General features: G+C 47.7%; 1 protein-coding gene across 1 annotated transcript in view; it reads left to right on the top strand.

The window, feature by feature from the left end:
* Positions 1-932: 932 nt before the first annotated feature.
* Positions 933-13,607, top strand: part of RNF217 (ring finger protein 217) — a 60,138-nt gene continuing 47,463 nt past the window's right edge. Inside the window, exon 1 of the mRNA XM_083831582.1 lies at positions 933-1,884. Coding sequence (XP_083687708.1) covers positions 1,225-1,884 — 660 coding nt within the window. The 5' untranslated portion in view covers positions 933-1,224. The remainder of the gene's footprint in view (positions 1,885-13,607) is intronic.

Raw genomic sequence — 13,607 nt, forward strand, 5'->3', positions numbered from 1 at the left:
CGCGACTGTGTGCAGTAATCAGCTCTGCAGCTTCTTATACGCTGCACAGACCGGTACTTTCTTTCAGTGAAGTCTTATGCAAGGTTTTGTTGTTTGACATAAGGAAAGAAAGGAGGGGAGGAAGGGAAAGAAGTAACTGAGGAAAAATAAGGAAGGAAGCCAGATAATACTATGCAAAACTTTATAGATTGGGAAAAGTTGGGTTCACTGATGTGATAGCCACAACTTCTTTGCTTCTCTATAACTGCAAGTGCCTGTCCTGGATTTCAGCTGCAGAATTTGAAAATCAGGCATGAGTAAAAGGACAGCCAGCAAGCATAGCTGTTCACACCAAACCCACTGACAGGCTTAACAAAGGAAAACCCAGCTTTGCCACACTTGCAAGGACTAGAGGATCCGGGCTCTGTTGGAGGGTGGTGGGCAGAGCTCCTCAAAACGGAGGCCCCCTCGTGCCCTGCCAGCCGCCGGTGGTATTTGGGCTGCAGAGCTCAGAGGTGGGGCTCCCTGCTGAGGTAGGCTTGGCTGCGTGCCACGGGGAGAAAAGCAATCTCTCAAGGAACTAGGCTCAGTTCCACGCAACTGTGTTCAAACACGACAGAGCTCTCATAAACCAAACAGCTTGGCGAGAAAAGGCTTCATGAAGGACGCAAAGCTGCCCCCTGGACTGACAACACCTGGGTGACAGCCGGCCCCAAGCAGCCGGTGTGGGGACGGAGCCTTCTGCCCCGGCGTGTGGCTGCTTCTTCGCCCAGCTGACAGAGCCCCGGGCAGCGTGCCCAGCAGCCCTCTCCGCCCCCTGCTCCTCGTCCCGCTGCCGGGGCAGCCTCCCGCGGTGTTTACGGCTCAATGGAGGGCCGGGCCGGCGAGGGCGCGTCAGAGCGGGGCGGGGACGCGGGGCGGGGGCGGGCCGGGGTCGGCGGGGCCGGGCCGGGCGCGGGCGCGGTGGGTGCGCGCTGCCCCGCGGCTCAGGGGGCGGCTGCCCGCCTGCGCGCCGCGGCATGGGGCTCGGGCTGCGGCCGAGCCCGCGGGGGCGGCGCTGAGCGAGGCGGGCGGCCCCCGCCGCTCCCTCCGCAGCCCCGGGGGGAGGAGGCCGGGCGGCGGCGGCGGCGGCGGCCGGTGCCCGCGGGCGGCCGGGGCTCGTAGCGGCGGGGCTCGGGACCCGGAAGCAGAAGCGGCGCCGGGAGGCGGCTGGATGGGAAGGAGCGGCGGCGGCGGCGGGCGGCGATGGGGGAGCAGCAGAGCTCGCTGAGCGCCCCGCCGACACCGGCCGCCGCCGCCGCCGCGCCGCCGAGCCCGGCCGGGAGCCCGCGGGAGCCCGGCGCGGACGAGCCGCCGCTGGAGGCGGCGGGGCCGGGGCAGAGCGGGGAGCCGCCGCCCGAGCGGCGAGGGGCCGGCGGGGACGAAGACGAGGAGGAGGAGGCGGCGGCCGGGCCGGAGCAGCCGGCGGCCCCGGCGGAGGAGGGGCCGGGGCCGGAGGGGGGCAGCGGCCGCCGCCGCCCCCCCCGGCGGCACGTGTACTGCACCGTGTACTGCGTGGAGAACGACCGGCCGGCCGCCCGCCGCGCATCGCCGCCCTCCCCCGGGGGCGGTGGTGGCGTCGGGCGGGCCCCGGCCCCGGTGACGGCCCCGCTCCCGGCCCCGCTCCCGGCCCCGTCGCGGCGCGGGGTGGCGGCGGGCGGCGACCCGCTGGCGGCGGGCGGCAGCGTGGAGGTGGTGGACTTGTACCTGCTGCCCGAGCCCTTCTCCGGGCTGATCGCGGGGGACTTCGGGCCGCTGCTGGTGCTGAGCTGCCGCGTGTGCCTGGAGGAGAAGCCCGTCAAGCCGCTGTCCTGCTGCAAGAAGGCGGTGTGCGAGGAGTGCCTCAAGCGGTACCTCAGCTCCCAGGTACGGCCCCTGCCCCGGGGGATCGGGGGTACGGCGGCGGGCAGGGACCCCGGGGGAAGAAGGGCTTTTCCGTGCCGGGCAGGCAGCTGCTTGCTTGCAGGCGGCTGCTGCTTCACCGCCGGTTTGCCAGCCGGAGTGCTGTTTCAAACCGAAATCAGCAGCTTGAAAGCCAACCTCTGGCCTCGCTAGTGTTTCTAGGAGCTGGTTTAGCATCACAAAACACTCGGGCATTGTTTCCGCCACCAGCGTAGGCGTGCCCTAAACCCGAAGAGCAACGGGAGGTGTCGGGCGTGTGGGAAAAACCAAACCAAACCGAGCCCTGTGCCGTACGCCTTCTCGTACGAGCTCAGGAGGAACATTTGCGACGTGCAGAGTGGACGTGCTGGGTGGCTGGTAGGAGGTATTTTTACACCTGCTGGCCCCGGGAGCCGTGCCGGGGTGGTCCGAGCTCCAGCTGGACGGCGTGCCTCGGAGCTGGATCGGCAGCTCCAGCTCCATCGAGCACTATAAATAGACGGAGGGCTCCTCTGAGCAGCGGACATCGCACGGCTTGGGACGTGCGCGTGCCTGGCTGGGCACTGGCAGGCCTGCTCGGCACTGGGTAGTGCTGGTGGCCTTTGTCCTAGCTAACACGAAACTCACTGAGGTGTTCATGGAACACGTTCATCGTGTTTAGGTAACTCATAAGGGCCTTATGTGGGAGCTGATGGGGTGAGAGGAGCTGGGAGGTGTGCTTTTGTACATCTCCTGTAACGCTGAAATTCAGGAATGCTTAGCAAGACTTAGGCACAAAGCCCTGCATGCTTTAGTTTGGTTTGTAGTCAAGTGATGAGCTGAAAACTTGGAAAGTTTTTAGAGTACGTTGCCAATACATGTTTGTGCCTCCTTGGTATTTGCCACCAAGGTCATGTGTCAGGATATTGTCTCACTTTGGAGATTGCAAAGTGGTGTGGCGTGAAGGTATTCATTTCCAGCTTCTGTAGCTTTACACAACCTGCTCTACTTGTTGATATGATGAGCTGTGGTAGTCTTTTCCTTAATGAAATGGGTAGTAACATATTTTGGGAAATGGCCAGGCAGGGTCTTCAGGCATCACCCTCAAGAGACTTCCCTGTCTTTGGAAGTATTCACAGTTGGGTTAGATGGGGCTTCGAGCAATCTGGTCTGGTGCAAGATGTCCCTGCCCGTGGCAGGGGAGCTGGACTAGATGGTCTTTAAGGGTTCCTTCCAACCCAAAGCATTCTGTGATCAAATCTGAATGTCTACAGTGAATATGTTTGGCTAGGCCCTTCTTTTGATCAGTGAAAAAGAGATGTTTTTAGAGTGTAACTTGTCTAAAATAATTGAAATACCCATAAACGTGCGTGTTTTGTCCCAGTTGTTTTCTTTGAGCAAGAAGGGATGTAGTAGGATCTCACCAGGCCTGGGAAGGTGTACCAGAGCAAGATTCAGCCTCAAACCCAAAATAGTGTTGATTCTGAGCTAAAGCGATAGAGAGGATCACTTACAATGACCCGACTGATCTGTGTGATCTGGTAGCTAAAGCTGTACCTAAGAACTAAGGTATAGCCTGGGTTTGGCTGGGCTCTTTGAAGATGATGCCGTGGCTTGGTGGCTGGAACAGCTGCTGGGCTTGGGAGCCAGGTAAATACCCCGTGAGGTGGATTTAGCATTGGCCAGCTGCTTTATGTACGTACAGGGATGCTCTCTTGAAGGAAGCCGCTGCTATTGCTGAGCACTCTGCAAAACTTATCCCAGAAGCTATTAAAAGGTCTATATGGCAGATAGCCATATTGATACACGTAAAAGATGGAGCAGGGATACAAATGCAGAGAAAGAGAAGTCTGCAGCAAGGCAGCTGATCTTGAGATGGAGATTCATGGAGTGGTTTTGTGGACACACAGACTTTATTACACATGCTGTATTCTGACCAGATAGAATTTTAGTTGCTTGATGTACTTGTTTGGGGAAAAGGGAAACCAAACACCCTCAAATATCCACGTATTTTTACCGTATCTCCCTTTTTTTGAGAAGAACAAGTGGTATTTCTTTGAGAAGAACAAGAAGTGATATATCTTTCCTTCATGCTGTAGAAGGATCCTGTGACCTGCCAGCAGGCCGAGGGAGGTGATTTTCCCCCTCTGCTCTGCTCACGTGAGACCCTACCTGGAGTAGTGGATTCAGCTCTGGGGCCACCAGCACAAGAAGGACATGGACATATTAGAGGAAGTCCAGAGAAGGGCTGTGAAGGTGATCAGTGGGCTGGGGCTTATTCAGCCTGGAGAAGAGAAGGCTGTGGGGAGACCTTATTGCGGCCTTCCTGTGCCTAAAGGGGGCCTACAAGAAAGCTGGGGAGGGACTCTTTGTCAGGGGGTATACTGGCAGGACAAGGAGAAATGGCTTTAAACTAAAAGAAGGTAGGTTTAGATTAGATATAAGGAAGAAATTCATTACTCTGAGTGTGGTGAGGCACTGGCACAGGTTGCCCAGAGAAGCTGTGGATGCCCCATCCCTGGAGGTGTTCAAGGCCAGGCTGGATGGGGCTTTGGGCAACCTGGTCTGGTGGGAGGTGTCCCTGCCCATGGCAGGGGGTTGGAACTGGATGGGCTTTAAAGTCCCTTCCAACCCAAACCATTCTGTGTTTTTATGACTCATCCTGAGGATAGAGCTACAGGCCTGTCATATCAGAGGAATTTCTGGGAAGATGAGTGGAAAGACAGTATGGGATAAAAATAAAATCATCTTTGAGACTTAGCACTTCATTTAGTAATTTCGTTCCTAAGAAGAAAACTTAAAAGTTTGAAAAGAGTAAATGCTGGAAAGCTGGTACTTTTCAAAAATTGTAACATTTTCAATTTGGATGCAGTCAACTTTGTGTAGGAGTGTACCTGAAACTGATGGGAGGAGAGTGGAAGGAGAGATAAGAAACAGGAATGTGCATTTAGGTCTGGTTTCTGTGTCAGAGAAGTAGCAAGCTGTGCCCTTTGTTTGAGAGGACACTGACTCCAAGTCTCTGGAGAAGGAGTGGTCTTTTATGCTGAAAACGTGGTGTATATTGGCAGAAGTGTAACACTTGAAAGAAATTGTTGTCTTTAATGTCTGTGTTTGTTTTACCCCTGAAGAAAGCTGGAGTCTTGATGATGGCTTCAGTGTGATTTCTGAAATGACGCTTAATGGAGTAGGCCAAGTAAAAACCCTGTTAATGCCCTGTAATGTCTTCTGTGCAGATGTATAACTGCGTCAAAACTTCAGCCTTAGAGCACTTTATAGATCTGAAAATCAACTGAAGCTTTAGGTGCTATTGAAAAGAAGTTTATCTAGATGAAAATGCTTTGACCGCAGAGTTCTCTCCTTGTTTTACGGATGTGGGGGTAATATGGGGGCAGTTGATTTAGGAATGTTGCCTTGGGAAGGTCCTTAGAGGTCAAATCCAGTCTCTCTTATCACTGGCACCTTGCTGCATAATCCCTTTCAAGGATTTAATGCATGGTGTAGAAGCTTATCAGGTGAGCCAGCTCCCAGGCTGATCTGGAGCCTGACTTGTAGTAAGGGGCATAATTTTACCTCAGCCTCAGTTCAGTTATTCTTTCTCTGGGCCTTATACTTGCAGACCACTCAGGGCTTTTTAGGGTCTGAGTAAGACCACTTTACCTAATATTTTACAAAAAAAAAAATAATAAAAAAAGTGAATATCGTTTTGGACCCAGGTAAATTGAGGAAGGCATAGGTATGTGTAGTGGGTTATCGTGAATAGGGTTGTAGTTTGGGGTACAAGTGTGGGTCCTGCAGATCCCGGTCGAAGTCATGAGAAGACCCACCTCCAGGAGCAGATGCAGGCCAAGCTGCTGTGTTGGTACACTAGCTCACAAGCTCAATTGAGTGAGCGCAAGTGTTGAAGATGGCTGTGCTCTTTGAGGACCGTGGTGCTCGCGGAGACGATCTTACTGGGTGCTGAGGAATGTGCCCGGTTAGGCAGGAGCCAGAAGGGTGAACGAACTGCTTCTTCAGCTGGTGGCTGTGTGCTTCTACTTGTCCTTGTGCATACAGCCTGTAACCTGGGAAGCAGGGGAAGAACTGGAGCGTTTGATCCCACAGGTGTAATGTTGCATTCACAATTCCTTCACTTCACATCTTCCTCTACATTTAGCATTGCACCAAACACGGTTTATTCCAGAAGCTGTGTGCACGCACAGATTTGCTAAATGAGTGATTCACTTCCTAACCTCCCTTGGCTGCTTGTAAATCTGAGTCAGAGGGAGTATTTGTGCCTGGTTTTGCTTTTTGTGCGTATGTGTGTCTGGGTGGGGGGTTGTTCAGAAATTTTCTGTGCAAATAAACTAATCGCCATAGGAAGAAATTTCTCATAAGAAGAGAGGGTGAAACCTACAGTTTAACTGGAGTGTTATATTTAACTTATCCTGCACTGCTAAAGAGGCTAAGGTTTATGTGTTTTCATCTCTCTAATCTGTAAACCTGAGGAGTGCTATTCAGAACAACAATCTCGCTCCTCACTTTTCAGTGAATACTGAATAGACCAAAATAACATTTGCTCTTTCTAACATCTACAAAGTATGGTAAGTTCTTTATTAAATACATGAAGGAATATATATATATATATATATATATATAAAATAGTATTTATACTTGTTTTACTTTTCTTATAAAGTCGCTGTAAATGTTTTATAGAAACCTTGGTGACTTGACTGCTTGCTCTTCTACCTCTGAATTGGGAAACTTGATAATCCAGTTTTGATCTTATGCTCATTAGCGATGCTTTATTTTGTAGATCTTGTAATTCTCTTGGAGCAGTAATTTCTTATATTAAAGGACTTTGGATGAGTTAATTTAAGCAGCCTACCAATCAGATATTGTGGTGCTTTAATTACAGGAATGCTAATCAGATTAGTGGATGTGGATAAATCGGAAGGGGATGTTGGGGCGGGGAGGGGTTGCAGCTGGCAGTGCTCAGTGTCTGGCTGGCTTTGGTGGGACAAGAATCCTACTCTACTCTCCTGAGCATGAAATGCGGGGATTATCCTCCCTCTACCTGGAATCTGTTACTAGTTTTGCTCTGCCTTTGACCTGAGATCTTGTTTTCAACACCCCTCGTTTTGTTGCGTGATCTTTCAGAAAGACAGGAGGGGAGGAAACGGCAGCAGAACGTTACAATTGAGATTTTTATGTGACGTGTGTGATGATGAAGCTGTGCTAGCAAGCAGGAGAACTTAGGAGCAGGCTGTGTTGCCCAAAACTGGTACCAGCTTGGATCCGGAGGGACTTGACACCTGTGCACCTCTTCAGGTGTCTGATTGTATCATGTAAATGATATGCCTTCAAAGCTGTAGTCTGGCTGCTGAAGGAAACCAGGCAGCAGAAATGTAGACACCGAGTGCTGAATCATCTGATTGTTAATGAGCTGCTTGGTGCTCTGACGCAAACCAGAGCTCAGGAGGGCCACTGTCATCCAGTGAGGGAGCAAATCTGTGTTTGCAAGGGGTCTTAATCCCAAAACGTGCTGTAATGCTAGCTAGTGAGTTGCTGGGATGGCTGCAGACTGGAGAGGTGACAGCAGGTTGATCGATCACCTTTCAGCTAAAGTTTCAATAGCAGAAAGGTTTGCAAAGGAGGAAGAGAGGTAAAGTAGAAGAGAATATATTACCTGCTAGATTATAGGCTTTCTAAACCAAACCAGCCACTTCAGCCACTGTGAGGTAGATACTGCATTCCCGTGGAGGCGGAGTGGCAGATATACGTGGTCCCTCAGCTGTGGGTGATGTGTGAGCTACAAGAGTGCTCTGATTTTCAGCAAAAAACAACTTCTGAAAATCTGTCCCCTGGGTTCCTGATGTGTTGTATGCAGTGGCAATGCTGAAATGCTGCTGTGCACCCAGCTGTCGTAGGAATAGTACTGCAGTTCAGGACGTACCTTCGAGGTTGTAAGCATTAGTCTTTGAAGTTGACTAGGCACATAGCTGACTTTCAGTTCTTCAGAGTGCTTGTTCATGGATGCAGTGTGGGCCAAAGCTTAGGTCTGAAACAAAGTCCTACAAAATTAACCGTTGCTACGGATGCATTTAAATTAAGAAAGCTGTTTTTGAGCAGTACTTTAGAATGATAACACTGCCTACTTGTCCTAGCACAAGTAGACCAAGGTACTCTCAACATAACACCACTTTGTGCGTTATGTCCGTTTCCTGTGAAAAAGTAGCTTCAAACTTACTCTATGTGGAAAGCTTTGAATTCCTGTTGTTTGGATAAGTCTCTGCAAGATGCAGAGCTGGAATATGTGGCCATCCTTAGCCATGCTGTGATGGAAGGAAGGGGAAAGCGAATGGATATTCTTCATATAGCTAAGAATATTTCCAGTAAAACTCTGATCTACAGGATCAGAGATGTTGGGAACAGAAAAGATATTACTGTCGTCTTTGAACAATTCCAGGAAGGGTTCTGCTAATGCAGCAATGCCTGAATTCCTGGGGTGAGGATAAATGGTGTCATGAAACAGCTGATGTTTATTGCAGAGTTGAATTTGAAGGCTAAAGACATCCTATTAACGTGGAATTGCAGTGGGAGATGGAGGAGAACTGGATTAATTTTGAAGTAGAGTTTCTGTGAAGCAGAAGCCCCATGTTTCAGCTGCCTTCCATACCCAGTGTGTTGAGGCTCACTGGTGTATCAGTGGTGAAACCAGGCTGGCATTGGGACTGGTAGGCAGGCTGAGCCATGGGGAGATAGTGGCTCCGTGCCTTCCTCCCACTGCTCCTGTCAGGGGGTCCCAGGAGCCACATCAGGCACAGGAGTGGACTCAGGCCAGGGTTTTTAAAGTAAAATGAATTGAAAACTGAACTTTTGGGGTTTAATTGCCCAAACAATGAGTTATCAAGCCGTTAAACGGGGCTTGGGAAGGTCTTGAGCTCACCTCTGTCCCATTCTTCTGTTTCTCCACCCAGAGCAACTGTTCTCCCAACTGCTCTGGGGCCTCTTGGCCCTTCATTCCTCTCTTCTTCTTGTACAAATATCGTGCTTCCTGCTCTCTAAACCAGCCAGGATCAAGAAAAGTACGTATCTTAAATGGCCAGGATGCAAGTACATTGTCAAAATGATTAAGGGTTGTAAGGGATGTGATTTCTTCAAAACAATTTGGACTGGCGAAGAAGGGCATTACTTACCCACCCTGTTATGCTGGTTTATCTGTCACTTAGTGTACTTCAGCTGCTTGAACTTATCTTTCTGTTGCTCTTTTTTAAATATTTTCTTTAGGAGTTAATTCAAAAAAAAAAGTCTGTTCTTAGGTTTTCTATCTGCCAAGAAACAGTGACTTTTCCTGATACAGAAAAAAAAGTGACAATATGTCTAATGACAAAGAGGCCACTTAACTTTTAAGTCCATTCTTAAGTACCTCAAAAAAAATGGTAAGGCAAAGAAACTACTGCGAACATAGAAATAACAGCATTCCTGCTGAACAGCCAGCTCTTAAAATGTGTGCTTCTCTAGTGTGTCATACATACATTTATTGTGTAGTCTTAGGAGAGCAGGTGCTTATGGTAACTGACATAGGTAATGTAGGGGAAAAAAAATCATATTAAAGAATTCTGGAGAAGAAAATTTTCTAGATTATCAATGCAGGAGGGCAGAAATCTAACAGTTTAAGCCAGTTTTAGAACTGAAATCAAAAGGGTATAAAGGTTGCATTTATCTTAAAATCTGCCTGACTGCTTCAGTTGAAGACTGGTGTATATTTTCATTGACAAGCTTGTTGGGATGTACAGTTGCTCCTGTTTATTTACTTAATTGTGAGAAAGGCTGTGCACTTCCTAGATTACAATTTAATGAAAAGATCAAGAAGCTTCTAAAGCTATCACACTTCCTTTTCCTTACGTGTTTGCTGTGTAATGCATTTACAGAACTGCAAGTATGTCTTCTGTAAGGAATATGAGGTTGAAAAAATGAATATATCTTTCTGCTTGCATGGACTTTTTTTTTTGACTGGTGTTTTTATTAAGTACTGTACAAATCATGCTGGATATTGTGGTGGAAAGCAGAGGGGGCAAGGTTTAACTCTCTCAAACCTAGAAATGCTGATGCCATCAATCTACTGTTGATATGAGTAAATGACAGCAAAGGCAGGTGCATCTCTAGTTTAATGGGTTTGGCTCCCTGAACTCCTGGGAGTGGTGTACCAGCTCATGGGTAGGATGGCGATCTGGATGACTCTGTGCCTTCAGCTGGTAGGAAAGGGAAGTCCTATCCAAATTGTTTCAGCTGCGATGTGGCTCTGAGGTTGCTCACACAATACGAGGAAGGAAGAAGAGCGAGAAGAAGGCTGCCAGGATGGGAAGGGCTTGATGATGTAAGAATCAGTTTGCCCCAGAAGGTAGGCTCGCCTGGGGTAAGCTTTCATAAAACAAAAGGGTGTTGTGAAGACTGGTGACCTCCATACGTAAGGTGGATCTTCGGTCTCTCTTTAAACCTGCGGCTGAGTTGCTATTCAGTTGTTCTGGTAAATAGTAGCCAGAAAGTGAAATGGGGCTGGCTCTGTTTTCCTATTGAGTGGGTGGGGGAATAAATTTAACTTTAAGAAAATAAAAGGTAGCAATAAATAGCAGTGGATTTTAGAGACAGTTGAAAGGATGCAACTTCAGTACAGACATTCCAGGAAAATGACGGGTTAGTGTTTTACTGGCCTGCTGGAAGTCTTACACCCGGTAGGTAGCAGAGAAGGGTGGAGTAGGTAGATGTGTTGTGCTGTTTGTGGTACAATTACAGAGGTGCAGAGAGAAGTGCCTTTTTTTTTCCTGAACAGCTAAAAAAAAGTACTTGACAGTTGTCATTACTATCGATGCTGTATGGGGTCAAACAAATGGTGGAAGAGGGATTAACACATTCAGCTGTTTAAAATTTGCTTGTTGTATGAATGCACTTTGGGGAGAGGACACCTTGTGCTTTTCCATGCCAGTGCACCTGTGCAGTGCCAGGTATAATTTGGCTACTCAGAAGTACTCCTTTAAAGGACTTATGGAAGCATGCGTGTAAACTGCTCAGTGCTTTTTCGAGTGCATATGCAGTTCAGTTGTGCAATAGCTTGGAAACTCTGCTTAGTTAACTTTATGGTATTAGCATGTGGCTGAAAAAGGGGAAAGAATGTGCAACTTAAAAATTTTTTGGAGTGGATGGGCCTGCAAAAGAGCAAACATGCTCCATAGTATTTAGACTCAAAGGGTTGAATGCCAACTGCGAAATGTAGGTGTTAGGTCTCCAGGGAGAGTTATGGTGGTGATAGTGTATTTTGTTGTAGTGAACTAATCCTACTCAGTAAGGCTAGAAAATCGGTTGTAGCACACTGCACTTCTGTCTAAATGTTGACTCTGTTAGAGATTTATGCGTATTGACGTCTGCATGACCATCTGGGCCTCAAAGTAGCTGAAGCAAAACAGAATATTAAAACCTGGACGTCTCAAAGTGTGCACATATCTACAGTCCCCATTTACAGTCCCCCATGTGTGATCTATGGAAATCAGACAACCTCAGAAATTCTCACCCATTTCACAGAATCATAGAATATCCCAAGTTGGAAGGGACCCATAAGGATCATCGAGTCAAACCCCTGGCTCCACACAGGTCTACCCAAAAATTCAGACCATATGACTAAGAGCACAGTGCAAACGCTTCTTGAATTCTGACAGGCTTGGTGCTGTGACTGCTTCCCTGGGGAGCCTGTTCCAGTTTGTATAACAGGAAGTAGATTCAGACTTGCTGCTATTGTATTTATTAGTGACACTTAGCAGTAATTTTTAAACATCTAGAGATGTTCATTCTTTCAAGCTGTTTGCTGGAGTTACAACTTCATTTTAAATTACTGGCAGCTTCCCAGTCCAAGATTTAAACCTTCCTTGCAGTGAATTGTGACTATTACTGATGGACAGTCCTGAGTGCTTTTGCCTCAATGAATGAGGTATTTTATGTTAGGGTTTGATTCAGTTTTTTTGTGAGAGTAACTCAGCAAATCCTGCCTGAAGCATCTAGCAAGTAGTTCCTCATGAGAACCTCACTTAAGCCAAGGCAGGAGGAGACCTAGCTAGACAAGGCCAAGCTGTCACTTGTAGTAGATTAAGTATCTAAAATGAGTTCTGGATCTTATTCTTTTTCTTTCTGTATCAAAAAGAGCAGACCTCTTGCTAAGGCGAACAGTTTAGTCACTTTTGCTAGCAGTGCTACTTGGCCCTTACTGTTCCTGCATCATCTGTTCCACCAGCAGAGAAAGTGATCTGGATTAAAGTTAACCTTTAGCAACTATTCTTAACTTCTTTTGTCGACTTAAGTTCCTGGTTGTCTCATGCACAGCCATGCACCAGAAGGTGGTACCGAATGAAGTGGCAGTGGCTGAGCAGGACCACTTACTGCGGTAGCGGTGGCAGTTTGTCAGAGCAAAAGGATTGAAGGGCAGCGTGAGAGGAAGAGAAAGAACTGGCTTGAGAAGTCTGCACCTGAAGGCTTTCACTGGAGCTTGATGAAATCAAAACTGCAGTTTGGTCACGTTGCGGCATCGCTTCCTCTTTCACCATCCAGACGGAAGTCACGGCTTGTCCAGCGCCCGAAGGTGCATCTGCACCCACAGCTCTTGGACAGATGCAGCATGGTCCAGAGCCTTTCTCAGAGCCACGCACAGCACTGAGGTTTTCATCCAGCCCAGCTGGTACCTTTCTGTCTCTGCTGCTGTCTGCCGGTGGTTTGTTCCTGTACTGTCGTTAAACAAGAAACTCTCGATTAGCTGGAATTTTAAAGCATCCCCAAGTCACCTTTGATATAGAAGAGATTACCCCTAAGGCAGTTTTACCAGTGAAGTTTCTCATGTGAATATCCTCTCAAAGGGGACACCTTTTTTCAGTCTCGCCAGTGTTTCAAAAATGTTAGTTTATTGCTGTCAAGTAGTGCCAAATTATTTTCTTGTGGGTTAAAGAGTTTTTTTTCCTCCGTGAGAGCACTCTTAAAAGAAGTACCTTGTTCCTCTCTACCTGTTCAAATAACACATTAATAAAGGTATAGACCGCAAAATGATGGAAAGATGAGTTCTTTAAGTTATAAAATGCCTGAGGATTTATTAAATTCAATGTCTCTTAAAAATATACAATATAACAAGGTACAGCACAGTCATGAAAGAACCAGTATGCATGAGATCTTTGCTTAAGAAACTCTTTGCTCGTGAAGGTTGTTCTTGAGCTTGGTCATACAATCTGTTGGTACAATTACACAAAATAAAAAGACAACTGAAACCAATTAATTCCTACTCCACTATATTCTTCTCCACTCTAATTAACTTAATTTCCGTAAGCATATTGCTTATGCTTTTGACCCATAAAAGTTTTAAGCCTATTTTTACAACTAATGTAGAATTTTTTTAAGCTTTATGTAATCCACACTTCTAGCATTTACACTGGCATGAATGGTCTGTATCTTTCACAAACTAGAAGCATGTTTCTTAGTGAGCAGCATTGCGATACTTGTTTGGGTTTATTTGGGTACAGGGGAGGAGACGTGGAGAACATCCCTTTTCCTTGTCTCAGTAATGACCTGGCACCAGATAGTAAGCTTTCTAACACTAGCTTATCATTCAGCTTCTGTACTGAGTTTTGATCTTAGGAGAATTTTAAGCTTTCTTGGTCATGATGATGAAAGGAAACAGCGAGGATGAGGTTGTTTGAGCGATCCCTCAGCTGGGCTCCTTT

Source organism: Anser anser, assembly GCF_964211835.1.
Source record: "Anser anser genome assembly, chromosome: 3".
NCBI classification, from domain to species: Eukaryota; Metazoa; Chordata; class Aves; order Anseriformes; family Anatidae; genus Anser; species Anser anser.